The sequence below is a fragment of the Varanus komodoensis genome, unplaced genomic scaffold (genome assembly GCF_004798865.1).
Source record: "Varanus komodoensis strain SLA01 unplaced genomic scaffold, ASM479886v1 scaffold12, whole genome shotgun sequence".
NCBI lineage: Eukaryota > Metazoa > Chordata > Lepidosauria > Squamata > Varanidae > Varanus > Varanus komodoensis.
In genome coordinates, this window is record NW_025335349.1 from 29,062,622 (window position 1) to 29,082,483 (window position 19,862).

The following is a 19,862-nucleotide window of genomic DNA, read 5'->3' on the forward strand; positions in this document are numbered from 1 at the left end:
GACATATACAATATGGTGGTCAGTTTAGCAGGCAAATGGTCAAGCGCAATTTTACTAGGCACATGGTGGTTTTTCCAAAGCAGCCAGAATCAAAGCCAAGATATAAACCAAGTAAAAAGTCAGGTAGCCTCCCAGAGGTCAGTAGCATGGGAGTCCGAGCACATGACCACATCAGAGCTGAAGACCAGACATTGCTTCCAGAAGCTCTCAAGTTACAAGAGAGAGCTGATAATAGCTAGAGCTATTAGACACCCAGGGTTCAGATGTGTAATGCTGCAACCTTTCTCCCAAGGATTGCCTCGCTCCTGAAGAGCCCTTTCTGATAGCCAAGCACTTCTTCATAAAGAGCTCTCCCGACCTGCCTCTTCTAGCAATAATGTTCTCCAGGATTAGCATCCTTGTCTACCACAGAATCTGAGATTCCTGCCTTTTGAGGAGGCAGATCCGACGATCAGCCATGAAGGCCCAAGAGTACCTTGGGCAGGGCCAGGCACTGCTGAGGCAACCTGTTCCCTAGAGATATTTGTCTCTGAATATTCATGTTCATCCTCCGAAGAGGAATCCCCCAAGCATGGAAAAAGTCTGTGTACAGGGCATCATCATGTGTTGCTTTCACCTGTGACACTTTGCCATGAGGATATGTGGGTCTAGTCCTGTGGCTTGTCTTATCTGATATAATGTACAGTTACCACAGACTTATGGAGCCCTGCTGGATCAGACCAAGTGTCCATCTAGTCCAGCATTTTGTTCGAACAATAGCCAACAAACTGCCCAGAGGGTGTGAGCGCAGCAGCTTCATGTTCCCCAGCACTTGATGTACTTACGTTTACTTCAGTCTGTTGATACTGAAGACCACATGAAGTGAACTTCTGATGGCCTTCTCTATTTTTTTTTTTCTTTTTAGTTGTCCTTGGAAGCTCTCCAGCTTGGAGGACCATCGCTAAAACCTTTGGAAGTGATTTCCATAGTTTAACTAAGAGCTGTGTGAAGAAGTACCTCCTTTTATTTGAACTGAATCTCCCACCAATCAACTTCATAGGGTGATCTTCTTGTATTAGAACAGCAGGCGAAAAGGGTCTCCCTGGCCACTTTCTCCACCCCTTGTTTCATTTTGTACATTTCTGTGATGTCTCCCTCTTCTCACCTTTTTTCCACACTAAGCAATCCCAGATGTTGAAACCTTTCCTCAGAGAAAGGTTTCTGCAACCCTTGATCACTTGAGTTGTCTTTTCTGCACCTTTGTCAACTCAACAGTATCCTTTTAGTTAAGTGTGAAGACCACAACTCCGCACAGTATTTAAAGTGTGGTCTCACCATTTGGGAAGTACAATCTTTGTGGTTTTACTTTCAGTTCCTAAAATCTAATGATGCCTAACATGGAAATGTTGCTTGTTATAGCAGCTGTACACTGAGTTGACATCTGGAGGGTCACATGTTGCCTGTCTCTGATTTCAGGAATTGTCTCCTGAATTGCCTTTTAACAGTTTCTCCAGGCTCTGGAATGGTTTTATACCAAGTGGGAAGGAATGCAGCCTTCAGCAGACAGCCAAGATGGTACTAACCTCCTTTGGTATTAATTGACTCTGAGTGTGTTGAAACTGGTATCACCTATAAATAAAATGTCTGTTGGGTTTATTGGAGCTTTACAACTTATCTGGACCTTGGCCAGTGGCTTCGTACAATATCTGCTTGCAGTTGAAATGCAGGTTTTAATTAAAGGATTCTGGTGTTCCTGGACATCATAAAGATGTTTGTAGGAGTTAAGCATCTGCCCAAGCAGACCAAATTTCAGAGGTGCAGGTAGCAGAGATATTGCTGTTGACTTTCCCAAGAAAGATGATACAATTCCCATAATGAATGAGTAGGCTGGCCAAATTACGTGGATTTCTGTTTTAGAGCCACCAAGGCAGAATTGCAAATTAGGTTACTTGTAAATCTAAGTTCATCCCACTCTGGGGAGACTCAGAGTAGGGCTTAAAGTTGAAGGTACAGGATAAGCACAAATATCCACCAATAAACCTCATTGTCTTCTTTTTTATTAAGCAACATTTTACAGAACCCAGGCGTGCCTGGATTTTATCCGGACATAAGTTATGGGATCTAAGTAGCTTAGGAAGTAATGCTGTGGCCTAGGCATTGCCCAAGAAGCCATAACATAGGGCTTTTGGGATTCCCAGTTCTGAGATGGGAAGCAGTACTCCTACCTCAGAGCTGGGAATCAGAGCTCATCCCCTCACAGCTGGCGTGGACAGAACCGTACCACTGATCCCTGAGTTCGGAAAAGTAGGCTCAGAGAGGACTAAAAGAAGAGGGGAAGAGACTGGGGAGGCAAAGTATCCTGAATGTCTGCCTGTTTCCTTCAATCCCTCTGACTTCTCCCAGCAGGATGGACAAAAAGTTCATCCAGCAGCGATGCAGAGTGGCAGTATGGAGAGATGTAGGTTGCCTCTGCTGGTCCTCCTGCTCTGGATTGGATGTCTGCAAGCTTCTGAGTTTGGGGGCTTACAGGGACCCTGAGAAGTTCATTCCCTTTCCTTCATCAGTCTACTCCAGCTCTTAAATTCATTGGGCAGGTTTTGAGTGCTCCGTGAACTCTCCTCCCTCACGTCTCTCTCTGGTCCAGTTTACATGTAATGGGTTTTTTGTTTTTTTTTTTAAGCGTTTCCATAACACTCGAGCTCAGGAGGATGGATTCCAGCCTAGGCCAGCATCCTAACATTTTTATCCACCTATGAAGTGGGGCAGCAGGGAGGAATTTGCAGTATGGGGAATGTTGGTGTGTGCTGCTTAATCACTCCCGCTTTGCTCATCCTGCCAGTAGGAATAGTTAAACAAGTCCCGTACTGTCTAACCTTGATTTGTTCTGCATGATGTCCAAAATGGAATCCTGAAACTGAGGGTCTTTTTAGTAAGGAAATTCATAAGGCAGGATTTGTTCTTCCAGAATTCCTGCTGCAGGTGCCACACTGCAGAAACTCCAGGTGGAGAGTCCCAGGCACATTTAGCCCCTCCCCCTAGTGGGAGGAGCCATGAGGGAGAAGCTGAGCAGTGTGTGAGCATGCAAACTCTGCCCCCCTGGGCCCATTCACATAGGAAAGAGGTAGTATAGCAGCCTTTTTCCTGACTTCCTGCTTGCTATACACATTGATCTCCCCCTCCACCCTTCAAGGAAGAAAATCACTGGTTGCCTGAAGCACTCCAGTTCAGGGACAGCAGTTTTATCGCATGATCCGCTGTGTGGATTGATTGAGCTTGTGTCTTTGTTTCTTTGTTGACCTCCACCTTTTCTTGTGAGATGCTTTGGAATGGATGTTGCATCCACAGTACCAGCAAAGGGATATGTGGCATGTGCGGTGTTGCATCCCTGCAACAACCGCCACTTTCAGCTGGCAAGGGATAAAGGTATTTAGGGATCAGTATTCAAAGAGGCAGGAGGGCACGATGGGAATAATCTGCTGCCAGCCTCATGGTATCAGAGAGGCATTTCAGCCATTCTGGATCCTGTTCCATTGCGTCACCACTGGGTGCTTTAGAACAGTGCTTTGTAATAGGGAGCAGAGAAGGATAAGCAACCTATTTTCTAGGTAAATGAGATGACTTGACCCCTTCTATTTCCTATCTGACCAAGGGGTGCAGCATCTCTTGCCTGTGGACCAAGCCTGCCTGCCTGGATCCCATTCTGGCCTTTTGGGGTTTCCCAGAAGGCTGTGCCCTTTCCCTCAGCCAGCTAGCGTTCTAAACATTTGACATGCCTTTTCTGAGGCTTTGTTACTCGCCTGAAAAGCTTGAAGCTGAATATTCTGGCATTCTTGACCACATCTGTTTTGTCTTTGTCCCCCTCCATCACTGGAATGCGCCCCCCAAGAACATCTTCAAAATGGAAACCAGACTTTGGGCTGAAAGATGTTTAATAGTTCTGTTGAGAGCACAGTTCTTTTAATTCTTTGGAATACTGTCAGCATAGCAATACCGTCTAATAACCAAACAGGCAGGGGGCGAACCTTTGGATGGTCAGAACGGTGTACTTTAGTCTCCCAGGAAATGGCTACATTTGGTCAGCTCAGCTTGATGCACCGTGCTCTCATTTCTTGGACTGCTTTGTAATGCAACAGTATCCTTCCAGCGAGTTACTTCTCCCACACCTAATATTTTAATTAATAAATAAAAATGTATCAGCCATTAATTCTGTTTGCAATACATCACAGGTGGGGTGCTTTAGTTGGTCAACTGGCTCTGTTTTTATTTGAATATGTGAGACTTTTTGCATATGTTGTGAAACAAATGCAGTATGAATCAAAATGGGAATGCCACAAAACAGTTGGCCAAGGAACAGGTTGTCCCAGGAAGATGTGGACTTGCCTCCTTTGGTGGATGCAGTAATAAACCCACTGTTGGGTTTGACGTCAGCTAAATTGTGCAAATACAATAACTCGTGCCCCATTGCAAGCTCTTATTTATTAACCCAGCCAATTGCTTCTGACTTTTCTGAATTGTGGCAATGCAAGCCTAATTGCTTTTGCCTTTACATGTTGACCTGCAGGCAAAATGCTCTCCTGCTTTTCTGGCAATGGTAGATAGGCTTCCTCAGGTTTCAGCAAGTGGGTTGCATGTTTGCAGACTCTGCTTCCTTCCTGGTTGGTGGAGAATCTCCATTCCTCATAATCTGGGCTTTCATTTTGCCTACGGCACAGAAACTGCACCATTTCTTTCTAACTGCGCAAGATGCTGTTGCGCTATCCCTACGATACCGAGGGAAATGGGAGAATATTTACTTTAAAAGATGAGTTGTTTTGATAGCATGAGCAATTGCCATAACTTCAGTCAAGTATCTTGCTTTTTTGGCAAGGGATAAAGCAAAAATCAATAATTAGCCATGCCTACGTTTGCCATCTTTGGAATTCTTTCCCCCTTCTTTTCTTCCTTGATTTTACTAATGTTTTCTAAACAAAGAATGTACATGCACACCTATATATATATACACACACTAGATACACTAATGGCAAATGGATTCATCTTTGCATGGTGGGAAGAGCTGTTGTGTTGGTACAGTGAAGGCTGCATACACACTGATGATGCTGGCAGATTAGAAACAATTGTGTGCCAACCCATGCGCGTGCGCGTGTGCGCACACACACACACACCATCTTAGCAAAGCCAGACCTGCTGGCATACCAAGGCATAGCCCCTGCCAGGCATCCTTGTAGCCCTCTGAGGGAGGGATCTGTCTGCTCTATTCCCCTGAATGGGAGCTTTCCCACAGCAGCAGAGCGGGAGCAGAGCTATAACACAGCCCCTTAGCTTACTAATTTCCCCAGCCTTCAAACTGTATGGAATGCAAACCTTTGTGCTGCTTAGAGAATTCTGCTCTTAGTGGCTGAAGATGTTCTGCAGATGTACTTCATTTACAGGGACAATATGGAGGAGACAGTAAAATCAATGGGGGGGGGTTAACCCATGCGCGTGCTCGCTCGCACTCTCTCTCGCTGTCTCTCTCTCTCTCTCTCTCTCTCTCTCACACACACACACACACACACACACCATTAGACTTCCCTGAATATGCATGCCAAGTATCAGGCATCTATGTTTCACAGTCTTTGCACTCTGGCAATGGCAGATGGGCAGACAAACACACATCCTCTTCCAGTATTACAGAGTATTTAGATTTGAGCATTTTATGCTGCAGCTGACATTACCAGGACCCTTTGCATAAGCAGCACATACTGCTTCTCATGCACCTTGGTGGCCTTCTAATTTTTATCCCAACGTCCCAGCCACAGTCCCATGCCTTTCCAGAGGGTCTCTTAGTCCCAGGAGCCGCTTGGGAGGGGGGTTCAAGGCGATATGGCAAAAAGCGGAGATTGGAAAGTCCTGCTTTACCATTTGAATGCCACTCATTTTTCTGGGTCCCATCATCTTTATGTGGCCAAAGTTGTATTTACAAACACATATTAAGATGGTTGCCTAAAATTATGTCAGCTTCTAATGTTGCCTCAAAATTCTAGATAAACACCCTGGGATATGTTAATATGTTTTTGATATAATATTTGTCTGGACTTGTGGCACTGTTTGAAAACCTGGAAGACTTGAGAGTTCATTTATAACTTTTCCTTTTTATAGGCAAGTCTATGTATGCAGTTTGTGTGTTTCTTGCTTAATTACAATTCTAAAGGGGTTTGAAAGTTAGCATTGTTTTGAGTCATTGTCCAGGAAATGCCTGGAAAGAAGTGAATATAAATAACTCATGAATATATTTATTTCACAGATTTGGCCCTTAAGGAATAGTACCAACCAAAAAAGCTAAGCATACCTTATTCCTGAGTAATTAGTTGACAGCACTCACAGCTGGTTGTTGTTCTCTGTGATTTTCTGATGGAAGCAGTGGTGCTTTCCAGGCAGGGCTTTGGGTACTAGTTCAGCACCCCACTCAGCAGAACAAGCAGAAGAGACTCAAATGAAGCAGGGCTGGCTTAGCACATGGTAAAACAAGAGAAGCGTGACATATTACCATCTACAAAGGGTCCCCGGCCTTCCATAAGTCTAAAATTACCTACTTCACCACTGACAGGATCAGACTGTTTGTTCTAGATAGACCAAGGGTAGGACACATGCTCCCCACCATGGCTTTCAGGGGGGCTCCTACCATCCCTCCTGTGACCCCCAGAAGAGGCCAATTGCAGATGCTTGGTTTTACAGCTCTCAGAACTGAATTTGTGTCTGCGCAGATCACATGTCTCTTCTTCACAGCAAAAAGGTTATAAAATAAGCATCCAGAGTTGAGAAAAAGACCTTAATCCCATCGTTCCTTTGCAAATCTGTGTACATAGAATCAACCTCTTACTTCTTAAGTGCCAAGTTTCAAAAATTCAGTGAATAGAAGAAGATGGTTGGCAGTGGAATAGATTTGCACAAGAAGCTAAGTATGAGGAGGGAAGGGCAAGCAGTAAATATGAAAGTGAACCTTTCAGATCCAAATACTCCACAAATCTTTGGGTCTTTTTGTGTATAGCCTGAGGTTTATCATATTCTTTCTTTATTGAAGAAAACCTATAATGGCAGCAATCCATAAAAGAGACCTGGTTTGGGAATGTGTTAAAGTTTCTCTACCTATGGGTATGGCAGGCATGCTTGCAAATTATGTAAAAAGGCATGATTTAAATGTAGTCTGACTGACTGGGGATTTAAATCTATTTGATTTAAATCAAATTCATGGTGATATGTATAGTTGCCAGTTGGAAAAAAATCATTTAATTTATATTTAAAAAATACTCTTCAACACTGTGGCAAAGACCATGGCCTGCCTCCTCATTATGCTGTCCAGATGCTAACTCCTGCTGGGTACTGCTTTCCTTAAGTTTCGACCAGACAGCCCCTCAAACAGTGCTCTGTAAAGCAGGACACACCTGTGACCATCCAGCTGATGTCATATTTGAACTCTCATCAGCCTTGGCAAGCATGGTGGATGGTGGGAAATAATGGGAATTGAAGTCCGACATCATCTGGAAGGGTGCTTGCCTCCCTGCCCTTGATATACGAAAAACAGCTATCCCAAGTGGCAGCTGTATTTTAAGGGTGGGCGTCTTCTGCAAGCTGAAGAGCTGTCAGATGATAATGCTTGCGAGCAGCCCCCATTTTGGATGAAATTCTGCTCTGTGGCCGGCTCTGCATATTGGACAATCCAGCCCAGGCTGTAACAGTACACAGAGTGCTTTCCAAGGGCGCATAGAACAGTGTTCCACTGACTTGCTTGTCCTATGAAGGAGATTTTTATCCCAAGCGGGGGATCTCCGCCATCAGGCAGCCAGGCTGCTGCTGAAAGAGTGAATCCGTGTGTCTGGGTAGGCTTGGGAGTGGGGGCTTGAACCAGACAGGCACAATAAACATTTTTATTTCCCTTGAACTGAATGTGGCCCAGAGCCAACAGAAGCCTAATTGCAGCATTCTTCTGTAATCAAAATAATTGTTACCATGGGATTAACTTTCATCAGTTCAGTTATCAATGCCTTTTTGATAAAATAACAGTAATAATCAAACTGCTCCTTCTTGCTGATAGAACTCATTGAAATCAATGGGAGGGTTGCATTGCTGTAATTGAGTGTGAGGTCTGCCCCATTAACTGCAGCAGTTTTATTCAAAGGGGTAACTGATTGGCCCTTCCCATCTAGGGAAAGTGTGCTAATGGGAGATGCGTCTCTAATTCCTTCATGTAATCTGCAGAAAATGTGTTAGATACATGAAATCTCTCTGAAGCACTGTCTGCAGGCAAATGGGCTGGCTGATTAGCACGTCTTTCATGCAGTCTGGTTTTTACAAAGAGCCAAGGTTTTTTGGCAGCTGCGACTAGCTTGGCTTTTCACACAGCAGCCTGTCCCCTATTTATTTTCCAGTTTCTTTTGGAGAAGTTCTGCATCCTGTGAGTTGGGGTATATTTCTCATCATCATTGCTCCATTCTTCTTCCAAGATTCAATAGTTCGCAGAGCCTAAGCAAAGAGTGCAGCTTTTAAAATAGTCTTTCAAATGCTGCATGCAATCAAGCCTGAGTGGCCCAAGGATGTTTTGTTTTCCCTGAGTTCAAGCTTCTGCTACAGTGAATTCACCTGACATACCAATACCTCTTTGTAAATGATGATGATGATGATGATGATTGTTATTACTGATTTACAGATAAATAGGTACAACCATTGGTTAAACCATGCCTTCATTGACACACAGCTTGGCCAGAGAAAAACCCTCTTCTCTGGGAATCGGCATGTGCGTATCCTTGAAATGAACTTAACCAGGCACCATTCCAGAGAGGGCCCATTGGCTCTTGACAGATAAAAGCAGCACAAAGGGCAATTCATACCAGCTCACCTCATCCTCTGCCCCTCCTTCCCAGCATCTTCTTTCTGCTTTGGTGTGCAGGCAGGAAAGATCACACCAGTGCAACTTTTCACTTCCATAACCTGTTAGAAAGTGTTAGCTGTCTTACATGCAACCCTTTAATGATCAGTGTGTAAAAGGGCCATCTGAAGTCTGCTCAGGTGTGCCATAACTGGAACAATTCATTGACTGCTGGTTATTCTCAAAAATAAATCCTTTAAAAGAAAACCTTTCCCTGGTGTGTATTTTGGGAATTCGCACATCAGACCATGGATCATTTGGTCAACACTACTGTAATTATTACTATTAATATTTAATTAATTTCTATACCACCCAATAGCCAAAGCTTTTTGGGCCATTCCCAGATGGGGCCATCAGCTTTTTGGGCTGATGTCTTTTAATCATCTACACCAGGGGTCTCAAACTCGCGGCCCACAGGCCAATTGCCAGGCCAGACGGGGCACGGGGGAGGGGCCCTGTGGCCTTCAAAGCACCGGCAGCGCCCAGGCTGGCCGCGGGATGAGCGGCCCAACACCACCGCGGTGGTGGAATACTTGATGCGGCCCAGCCTCTCCCAGACTCTACTTCCAGCGGCCCCCAGGTCAGTTGAATTTGAGACCCCTGATCTACACTGTGGGCAAAGGTGGGCCTAGCTTAAGGGCACTGCCATAAGTGAGAATCAGACAAATCATTTTAAAACAAATCACATTTTGACAACAGCTACATTAGATCCACTGGCCTGTACTCCCTAAAAACTTGCAGCTCTTCCAGTCACTTTGATGAAGTAAAGTAGATGCATACGGGGGATCTGTTTGTTCAGGGATTGTCTTTCTGCTGTTCCATTTCAGTTCACAGCCTCACTGCTGCAGGGAGTAACCCTGCTGAATCTAGGCTACAGCGTTGTTATGAAACAGTGTGCAATATAATAGAAACTCACTATTGAGTTCCTATGACTCACATAGGAAAATGCCTCCAGGTCCAGAGGTTCCTGGTGCCTCCAGGTCCAGAGCTTCCCGAATAGCACTTGCTGGGGAACAACAGTGGGAGAAGGCCATTGCCTTACGTCCTCTGCTTTCTGTGGGAGACCGATTGTTGGCCTAGAGAGACCCTTGGTCTGATGCAGCAGAACCAAAAATACCAGTATAATTTGGTATTAGGCCCCTCCTGCTTGTTACAAAGCCTCATGTAGGACTTAACAGCCTTTACAGATGAGAGCAGGGGAGGTGCAAAAGCTGGAGACACAGTGAATAGTTGCAGTCAGGAGAAAGCGGAGGGTGGGGGGGGGGGGGAGAAGGGGCTAAGATGCAGAAAAATTAGAAAGGGTCCCCAGGAGGGTAACACAAATGATCCAGGGTTTGGAAGCACTGCCCTGTGAGGGGAGACTGAGAGAACTGGACATGTTCAGCCTTGAGAAGAGAAGACTGAGGGGGGACATGAGATTACTCTAAAAGTACCACAAAGGCTTTCACAGAGAAGAAGGTCAAGATCTCTTCTTGCTGATGCCAGAATTTAGGACATGGGATAATCAATTCAAGTAGCGACAACCTAGATTCAGACTTGACATCAGGAAAAGCTTGCTCACTGTCAGCAGTACGACTGGAACCAGCTGCCTAGAGAGGTGGTGGGTTCTCCCACACTGGGACATTCAAAAAAACTGGACAGCCATCTGAATGGGTTGGGGTAACTTGGCATCCTGCAACAAGAGGGGGTTCGACACAATGGCCTTCATAGCCCCTTCCAACTCTACTACTCTATGATTCTATGAATTGGGACTTTCATACTGAATGTTATAATGCCATCATAACAGAAAAACTGTCTTTTACAGCTTCTCGAAATGTGTATGCAGAACTGTGGCCCAAGCTTCCAGTCCCTGGTCGTGAAAAGGGATTTTTGCAAAGATAGACTAGTAAAGCTGCTGAATCCAAGGTTCAATCTACCAGTAGATATGCAAGAGAAAATCTTGACTTTCATCATGGTATGTTTGCCCACCCTACCCCTTTCCTCTCTGCATAAAGCAAGTATTATTAGTGTGGTAAACCACCCATGATAGCTGCCCTGTGGAGAATGTTTTGTGGGAGGCATAGGAGCCTCATTGCCTTTCTTCTTTGGTAAGCTGCAGATGGAGAATGGCAGGAACAGGTCTATGGAAAGGGGGGAAGCGGAGGGCAAAAACAGAACAACCAGGCTGGTTGTCAGCCTTGTTTTTAAAGCACACCTTTGATTGTATGCTTTATGCTTGTCTGTCTGTACTGAGGGGGAAAAGTATGGCATTTGCATAGCATCACTTATGCTAATTAGCTTATAGAGGGTTATATTAGCATATATGAAAGACAGACCAACTGACTGACAGTTAAGGTGTGGGGGGGGGCGGGGACAGGACTCGGTCCTGTCACTTAAGCAATGAGTGGCTGATTGTGCCTTTGCTTTGTGGGATAGCAAATCACCTTGGGAGGGCTTTTGCCCTGAAAGGCAGCCTAGAAAAAATGTTAATAACCCCAATGAGTGGTGCCACATACTCCTGAGGTCCTCTCTACTGTTGCTGGGAGCAGAGCATTAGAGAGTGTAGTGGCATCCACTATGTGGAATAATGTCTCTTCCCCCAGCCCTGCCAAACAAGACTTTGGTTGACTCTTCTTATCTTTAGGCCTATGTTGAGGTCTCATCTGTTCTTGCAAGCCTTCCCTGTGAAATTTAGCCTATTCTCTTATGCATATACAGATACAACATAGTTCGTGTATTGCTTTTATAGGCTGATGTTTTTATGATTTGTGTACACCACTTTGAAATCTAGAGAAGCAAGCCGTTTATAAGTTCTCATACTGAACAGCAACAGCACTGAGAGCTTAGGGTAATTTCTTCATGTACCTGTAAGCAGAAAGAAAAGAGTGTGCATGTTGTGTTTGTTGTCCCTGCTAACCCCTACTAGATATCGAGTGTAAAATAGTTCTGCAGTGATATTTTGTTCTCCTCCAGAGAGTCTAGGCTGATTCACACCAGGGTTTCTAAGGTGGGTGGGGGAGTAATCAGAAAGACTCCTTTGCAAACTGAAATGGTCTTATGAAAGTGCCTCCATGTGATAGGATAATTATTGAGCATGTCCTGGAACATGTTATGTGACTAGCATTTTTCATCATATGGTGAAATGCAGTCTTGCCATATATTGGAACCTATTGTGTCACGAGACATGAAGCTTTTGTTAGAGACTAAGACGAGCCATGCACTGCTCCTAAGGGTGGCAAGTCCAAGTTTCCAGGAGGCCCATGTGCAAGGCAGCAAGGGCCAAGCACAGACAGCATGCCAAGTCCTTGATATAAAGAGGTATAGTGCCTCTGACTATGAAGATCCGTCTGTCAGGGCTAGTCCTGCCAAAAGTCCTACTTCCTTTTTCAAGCTATGAAAGCCTTACACACCAACAACCTCCAAAAGTGCATTCCAAAGCAGGAATCAGTCTAAAATAATTTCTAGGCTACATTTAAGCCAACCAGTTTAGAGATTCTGTACCAGCTCCAGCTGCTCCAAATGGACTTGAGAAGCGTTCCAATGTGGCTGCATCTTAATTTATAGAGTCAGCATAATGTGGGCTCTTTCCTTCCTGATCAACACCATCTTTGTGGACTGTGTTGACATGGTCACCTAGCAGTTTACCTTGAGCCCAAGTAGTTCTCATGGATACTTCCGAACATGTCCATGGGGTCCTTTCACAAGACCAGTTCAGCTCATGGACATGGAAGGAATGGCTTTTTCACCTTAAAAAAAAATGGATGTTACGGTGCTGCAGACAAAACCTTATTCAGCTGTCTTTTTCACAAACAGACCTGGGCCCGAGGATTTCAGGGTGCTGTGGATGTGAGTGAAGTCAGAGAGGTTTACTTAGACCTTCTCAAGAAAGGAGTTGAATTTCCATCTCTCGAGACCAAGAAGGGAAGCACAAAGGTAGGGGCCGCTATGGTTTGGAAACAGAATAAGCCCATTGCAAAGTTCACACTCGCAGAGAAGGTGTGATGTTTACTTGAAAAATAATGTATGTTCTACACAGTGATCTCCATTGCTCAAGAAACCAGTCAAAAGTTTCTGCCTTAGAGCATTTAGAAATCCAAGAGGGGGAGAAATGCTTTTTTTAAACGACAAATGTAGATGTGGAGACTTTCAAAGCTGCCCACCAGATTGCAGATCCCAGTTTCTTCTTCAGATGAAGACAAATGTCCAGAATGCCTGTCAGGCTTTGCAAGCCTTTGCCAAATTTTAAACAAAACTGAACATGTTCAGGCAAAGCACAAGATGTCTTTTTGAAGTCCAGAAGGGAAGAGTGTAAAAGAAACATTTTTAAAAACTGGCAATGTGCTTTATTCCTTTCTTTCATTTGTTGCCTTGTGTTGAAACTCTCTTGGGTAACTTATACAGAACAAAACCCTCAACGGTACAATATTATACATAATATAAAACTTGTTTACACACAAATGGACAGTGCACACACATGCACAGAGTGAGAGAGAGGGAGAAGCAATTTTAAACAATCATCAACCAATCAAAACCAGAAGGGACTGTTTTTCCAGTCCCATGCTGGTTGTTCTATACTGGCTCTCTCACATATTTAATATTAATATTTAGTCAATATTAAATTATTGATACAGATGTAGGTTTGCAATCTAACCATTATCTAGCCATTTGCAATCTAACCATTGCGAGACTGAGGGAACTGGGTCTCTTCAGCCTGGAGAAGAGGAGACTCAGAGGGGATATGTTGGCAACATACAGGTATGTGAGGGGATGTCACACGGAGATGGGTAGAGACCTGTTCTCCCCTGCAGAGGAAGGCAGGACCCGCTCCAACGGAGCAAAGCTCAGGGAACCATGGTTCAATTTGGATGCCAGGAAGCACTTCCTGACAGTCAGGACCCCGAGGGTGTGGAAGGGGCTTCCCCAGGAGGTGGTTGAGGCCCCATCGGTGCGGGTGTTCAAGGATAGGCTGAACGTCCACATGGTGGGCATGTCGTGAGCAGAGCCGGCTGGTGCCAGAGGTCAGACTAGATGGCCCGGGAGGCCCCTTCTGACTCGCTCTGTTTTTCTATGTTTCTATTATATTGCATAATCATATGAAAAGATAGCTTTCTTCTCAACACATGTCATCTCCATTCACTAGCTACCCCTTTAGGTACTCACAGTGCTATGGGAGCCACTTCTCCATGGAAGGATCCTACCTGTGGTGAATGTGAGCACCACACGGTTAGGGCCAGTCATGTGAGTCTTTCTCATCTGATCCTTGCCCAGCCAGTAGGTGAGCAGTCATTTGGGTGAGAATCATGTGACTGGGGATTTTCTTACCTATTTATGACCTCTTTCTTAGCTGAGCAGTCATAACGGGCCTGCCCACGATGTCCTAGTATTCACACAGATAATATAGGTGTATGGGACCACATGATGGGAAAACAGCAATACTTCCAACTACAATTTATTTAGTTACTTATTTATTTAAAGCTTTTGTATGCCATTCTATTATACAAGATCTCAGGATGGCCTGCAATATTTAAAAAGATAATTAAAACAACAATTTCAGTAAATAATGAAACAGAACAAAACAATAAATCACAAAACAAACAGAGAGACTAAACTTAAAACCTACATATTAAAGTTTAAAATACTGTGTAAATAAAAAGGTTTTGGCCTGGCACCGAAAAAAGTATAAGTTTGGCACCAGGTGTACCTCTCTGGGGAGTACATTCTAGAGTCTGGGTGCCACAGCAGAGAAGGCCCTACTCCGAGTTGATGACCTTTTTACCTCTCTTAGGGTTCCCAGAGTAGGGCTTCTCCCATAGAACTTAAGGGACGTGAGGGCATATAAGGAAGGAGACGTTCCTTCAGGTATCCTGATCCCAAGCTGTTTAGGGCTTTATAGGTCAAAACCAGCACCTTGAATTAGGCCCAGACTTCAACTGGAAGCCAGTGGAGCTGGTAGAGGACCAGTGTTATGTGAGAGTAACGGCCAGTCCCCGTCAGCAGCCTGGCAGCTCTATTCTGTACCAGTTGCAGTATCTGGACCACACGTAGAGTGTGTTGCAGTAATCCAAGTGGGAAGTTACCAGAGCATGTATCATTGTTGCTAGGGAGTGCTCATCCAGATAAAGACGCAGCTGATGGATCAGTTGAAGTTGTAGGAAAGCACTCCTTGCCACCGCCGCCACCTGGAAATCCAGTGACAGCTCTGGGTCAAGGAGTACTCCCAAGCTGCAGAACCTGTCCTTCAGAGGGAGTGCTACCCCGTCCAGAACTGGGTCAAAATCACCTACTTGGAGACCCGCATTGCCCACCAACAGGACTTCTGTCTTATCTGGATTGAGGCCCAGTTCACTGGCCCTCATTCAGCCCATTACCTTGGCCAGGCACCAGTTCAGTACAGCCACCGCCTCACCTGGAGCAGATGTAAATGAGAGGTAGGACTGGGTGTCATCAGCATACTGATGACTCCGCAGCCCAAACCTCCTGACGACCTTTCCCAGCGGTTTCATGTAGATGTTAAATAGCATGGGGGACAAAATAGAGCCCTGCGGGACTCCATGGCAAAGCTGCCATGGCGCAGAGTCAAAGTCCCCCAGCACCACCTTCTGGAATCAGCCGGCCAGATAGGAGTGGAACCACTGCAAAGCAGTGCCTCCTACTCCCAAGTCAGCCAGCCTATCCAGGAGGATACCATGGTCGATGGTATTGAAAGCCCCTGAGAGGTCCAGGAGAGCCAACAGGGATGTACTCCCCATGTCCCTCTCCCTGCACAGGTCATCATACAGGGCGACCAAGGCAGATTCAGTACCATAACCGGGTCTGAAGCCAGACTGAAATGGGTCCAGATAATCAGTTTCATCCAAGAGTGTCTGGAGTTGTCCCATCACCACCTACTCTAACACCTTGCCCAAAAACGGAATATTGGTCACCAGTCTAAAGTTGGTGGCCACCTCTGGGTCCAGGGATGCCCTCTTCAGGATAGGCCAGATCACCACCTCCTTCAAGGACCCGGCCCTCCCTCAGTGAGCCATTAATAACCTCCTGAACCCAGGGACCAATCCCATAACTGGCCTCCTTAAGTAGCCCAGAAGGGCAAGGGTCCAAGAGACAGGTGGTGGGATGTACCATTCCAAGCACCTTGTCCACATCATCAGGCCACAATAACTGAAACTCATCCATTAAAGATGGACCAAATGGAGCTCTGGACACTTCCCATACTAGACTCCAGATCGCGGCGAATCTGAGCAATTTTTTCCTTTAAGTGCTGGGCAAAGTCAGTGGGCTGCCGAAGGTGCAACCACGTCATTTTCCTGGCCAGCATGTGTTAGGCCTCACACTATTCGGAAAAACTCCACCAGACGGCACTGTGAGGAAGCAGTGGAAGCGGAGAAGAACTGCCTCTTCACCGCCCTCACCACCACAGCATAGACTCGATAATGAGCACGTAAGTGTGTTCGGTCAGGTTCGTCCCGAGATTTCCTCCACCTGCGCTCTAATTGTCTCCCAGCCTGCTTCATCGTCCGCAACTCAGGCTTACACTATGGTGCTGAGCGGGCTCTGCTAGGTGGGAGAGGATGCTTAGGAGCGATCGTGTTGATTGCCCTGGTCATCTCCCTATTCCACAAATCGACCAGGATATCAACAGGAGCGCCAGCTTTATCAGCCGGAAAATTCCCCAGAGCCCTCAGGAATCCATCTGGATCCATCTTGCTCCAAGGGCGGACCATCTTAATAGGGCCCGCACCCTTCCAGAGGGAGGAATCAGCCCCGAGCACAAACCTCACGAGGCAGTATAATTAGGCAGGCTAGTATAATTATCCCCACACGACAGGAGAAGGGCTGAGAAGAAGGGATCTGCCTCAGACCATCCTCTTGAACCTAGAGCTCCTAGGTACTGGCGTAGGGGAGGGCACTCCAAAATGTGGGTACCGCTATGGAGAAGGCCCGCTGGCAGGTTGCCACCACATGGCAACGTAGAAGTCTCAGTAAACCAGTGAAGCTGGTGGTTCCCATGTAACCTGGTCCCAAGTCATTCCAGGCTTACTGTGCCAACAGCAAGATTTTGAGCTTGGCTTAGTGCCGAATAGGCGGCCCATGCAGTACGTGCATGGATGGTCTCCCCACACAGCATCCTGGCCACTGCAGTCTCCACCAGCTGCAACTTTCAGGTCAAACCCTGCTTTTCCACAGCACTGCATGCAGAGCCGCTCACAGAGCATCAGATACACAGTAGTAAGTATAACATTAAAAAAAAATAAACAGGGACTATAAATAACCATAGTGTCAGTAAGTAAATAATAAATATAGAACAGTAGAAATACATCCAAAATCCACTGCTGGACAATTTCTTTCTTAGGACCAACCAAAAAGTCACAATGATATGAAACCTTTTGAATTCTCCAGAATGCTTCATCAGACTTAGTGGCCCAAAAAGTATTTTCTCATTGCCTGGCACAGCTGTATTTTGGGATTTGGGGTGGTAAATCCACATAAATGTAATCCAGTAGTTTAAAAACAAAGAGAAGAGAGCTTAATATCAAAGTAAAATCACAGTACTACAAGGCCCAAGAGAGCTCTGTTCCACAAAGGTGAAATGGAGTTCTCCACACTTAGCCTGAACATTTCGCAGTGTTAGCAGCCACACCTCTCCCCTGTGGCGGCTGAGATGCTGCAGAAGCGATGCTTATTGTTTGAGGACAAGGTAAGCTTGCTGCATCCGCTAAAGTTCTTCCCACATGTGAAACATTTAGGGAATTTTTTCCCTCTTGAATGCTGAAAGAATAGTGGGGTTCTTGAGGAGGCTCTGGTTGCTTCTTAGATCCTCATGTCCAGAGAAAGCAAGAAGGGACTAGAACCTGGATCTCTTGAATCCCAGACAAACAGCCTTAACCACTGCACCACCCTGGCTCAGCAATGTTCTTGTCCCCTGTCTTGCTATCTGAAAATCTGGTTTACATTTTTCAAACACCTCTAATATGTATTTGCATTACATTTCCATAGCCTCCGACCTCGAAAAAGGCAACAAGGTCCCTCCCCACAGCTGCAATCATAACACTGATTCCTGAACAGGTACTGTGCAAGCTCCTTATAATATTAAACTGTGCATTGCCCTGCCTCACTGGCCTTGAAAATGATTTACTGCTAAGAGGAACTACTTTATGCTAAGTGTCTGCAGGTCTGCGGTCCTGACTGTTGGATGCATGGATTCTTCCTGCAAAAAACCTGTGACTGTGAATTCCATTTGTATGCATGTGTGTTTCTCCATATGTATGCCTCTGTAAATTAATTTAGTGCTCTTTGCCATCATTTTCATAAAGGCTGTGATATAATGAACTGTTTACCCTCTCCACTGATGCTAAATGTTAGTGAGGAAAAAAATGAGCAGTGGGACTGAGCTCCTTTTCATCCATTTGGAAAAATTGCAGCAAAATAATGCTGATTTTTTAAAAAGCAGGACACAGAGTAAAAGATGTGGAAACAAGCTTTTTTCAACATCATTTTTTTATCAAGCACTTTAAACTTGACTTGTTTCCCTATTTTTAAATAAGAATTTGGTCCACTGAAAGAAATCTTAATCACCCGTGTTGTGGTTGATTAATCAGTTTAAATATATATATAGACATAGTTAAAAGGCAGCAAGCATACAGTCCATATTTTTACACACAACATGGGTGTCTTGTTGGAAAGCAGCATTCCCTCCTTCGTGTGTGATAAGCCTTTCTCTTCTGCTTGAAATGGATGTGTTGGTTCAAAGTTACTTTCCATTCTCTCTTTTAAAGTGATTTATGGGCATTGCAGAAGTAGTGTAGTGCTTGTGGTTTGTTGTTTTTTGTTGTAACAGGAATCTATCCAGAGAATTAAAGCGCCACCTAAAGTACCCAGAAATTTTCAATAACATGGGCCCCTGTGAACTGGACAAATCTATTGAATGAGGCTGCTTAACATCTGGAATTTTAAAAACTGCTTGTTTTGTACCTCCCTCCCCCAATATATGGAAAAATGCTGCTTATTGAATTGGGGGGCCTTTGAGTTAATCAAGGGTTTTGTTTTTGTATTAAACTTGATTAATGCAACCAACAGTGGATAAACACTATAGCCCCTCTTTTGACAGCGTGCATTAACCCACTAAAATGTTGGGCTGATGCACGTATACTAAATCTCATCACTTGACGATGCTTTACTTGTTTCTTCTTAATTGAATGTGGGATTTGCCTCCACTTCTGCACTGAGGTTTTAGGGGAAGGAATGCGTTGAATTGACAGGCCAGTCCTAAGCATGTTTGCTCAGCAGGCCCAGAGAAGTAATGACTCTTACTCATTTTAAATAAGTGGGCGTGGGACTGTGGGCTTACAGTGTAATACTTGCACATGCTTATCCAAAAGGAAGCCCCATTGTCCCTGCCCCATGTGTTCAAGACCGCAATCTGAATTTGAGATTGAATCTTGGGCAAAGGCCTGGAAAGTCCCTGGAAAGCTAGCACCAGTTCAGTGTGGCTCTCTGATAAGAAGCCAGGCAACACTTTTGCAAACTGCAGCACACCTTTCTGCCTATTTGTCTTGTATTTTTGTTCTTTTGTTGTCTTGAATAGATTGGGAAGCTGTACAGCGAACTGGATATGGTGAAAATGAATGTGAGGGTTATGTCAGCGATACTGAAAGAAAATGTCCCTGGATCAGAAAATCCAGAAGATATGGAGCTTCTACAGGTACAGCAGCTAGGCTTCTTCATTTCAAATAGCACTGATAGGATTTTGGACTGCAATTCATTGGGTAGTATCCAGTGGCATCTCATCACTAGCCCTAATGATGTTGGATTAGCATAAGCCAATGTCTGCACAACGAAACTAGTGCAGTGGGGAGAGGTGGTGATTTGCGACCAGAATTTGGTGGTACTACCTGATTTCAGCACCAAGTTACTGCTTTTTTCCAATGCGCTGGGATATGCTGCTTAAGCATCAGTTAATACTAGCACAGCACCTTTAGAGATCTAAGGATTGTAAGATCTTAAC

At 45.0% G+C, this 19,862-nt stretch overlaps 1 protein-coding gene across 3 annotated transcripts in view; it reads left to right on the plus strand.

Annotated features, from left to right (window-relative positions):
- Nucleotides 1-19,862, plus strand: part of TOM1L1 (target of myb1 like 1 membrane trafficking protein) — a 48,950-nt gene that overhangs the window by 15,397 nt on the left and 13,691 nt on the right. For 2 of the 3 annotated variants that reach the window (XM_044422060.1, XM_044422061.1), the window contains 4 exons: nt 10,686-10,835; nt 12,674-12,793; nt 17,855-17,923; nt 19,443-19,559. In XM_044422060.1, the coding sequence (XP_044277995.1) occupies nt 10,686-10,835; nt 12,674-12,793; nt 17,855-17,923; nt 19,443-19,559 (456 nt within the window). Of the gene's footprint in view, nt 1-1,022; nt 1,041-10,685; nt 10,836-12,673; nt 12,794-17,854; nt 17,924-19,442; nt 19,560-19,862 lie in introns of those variants that run through there. The other variant, XM_044422062.1, reaches the window with a different exon arrangement.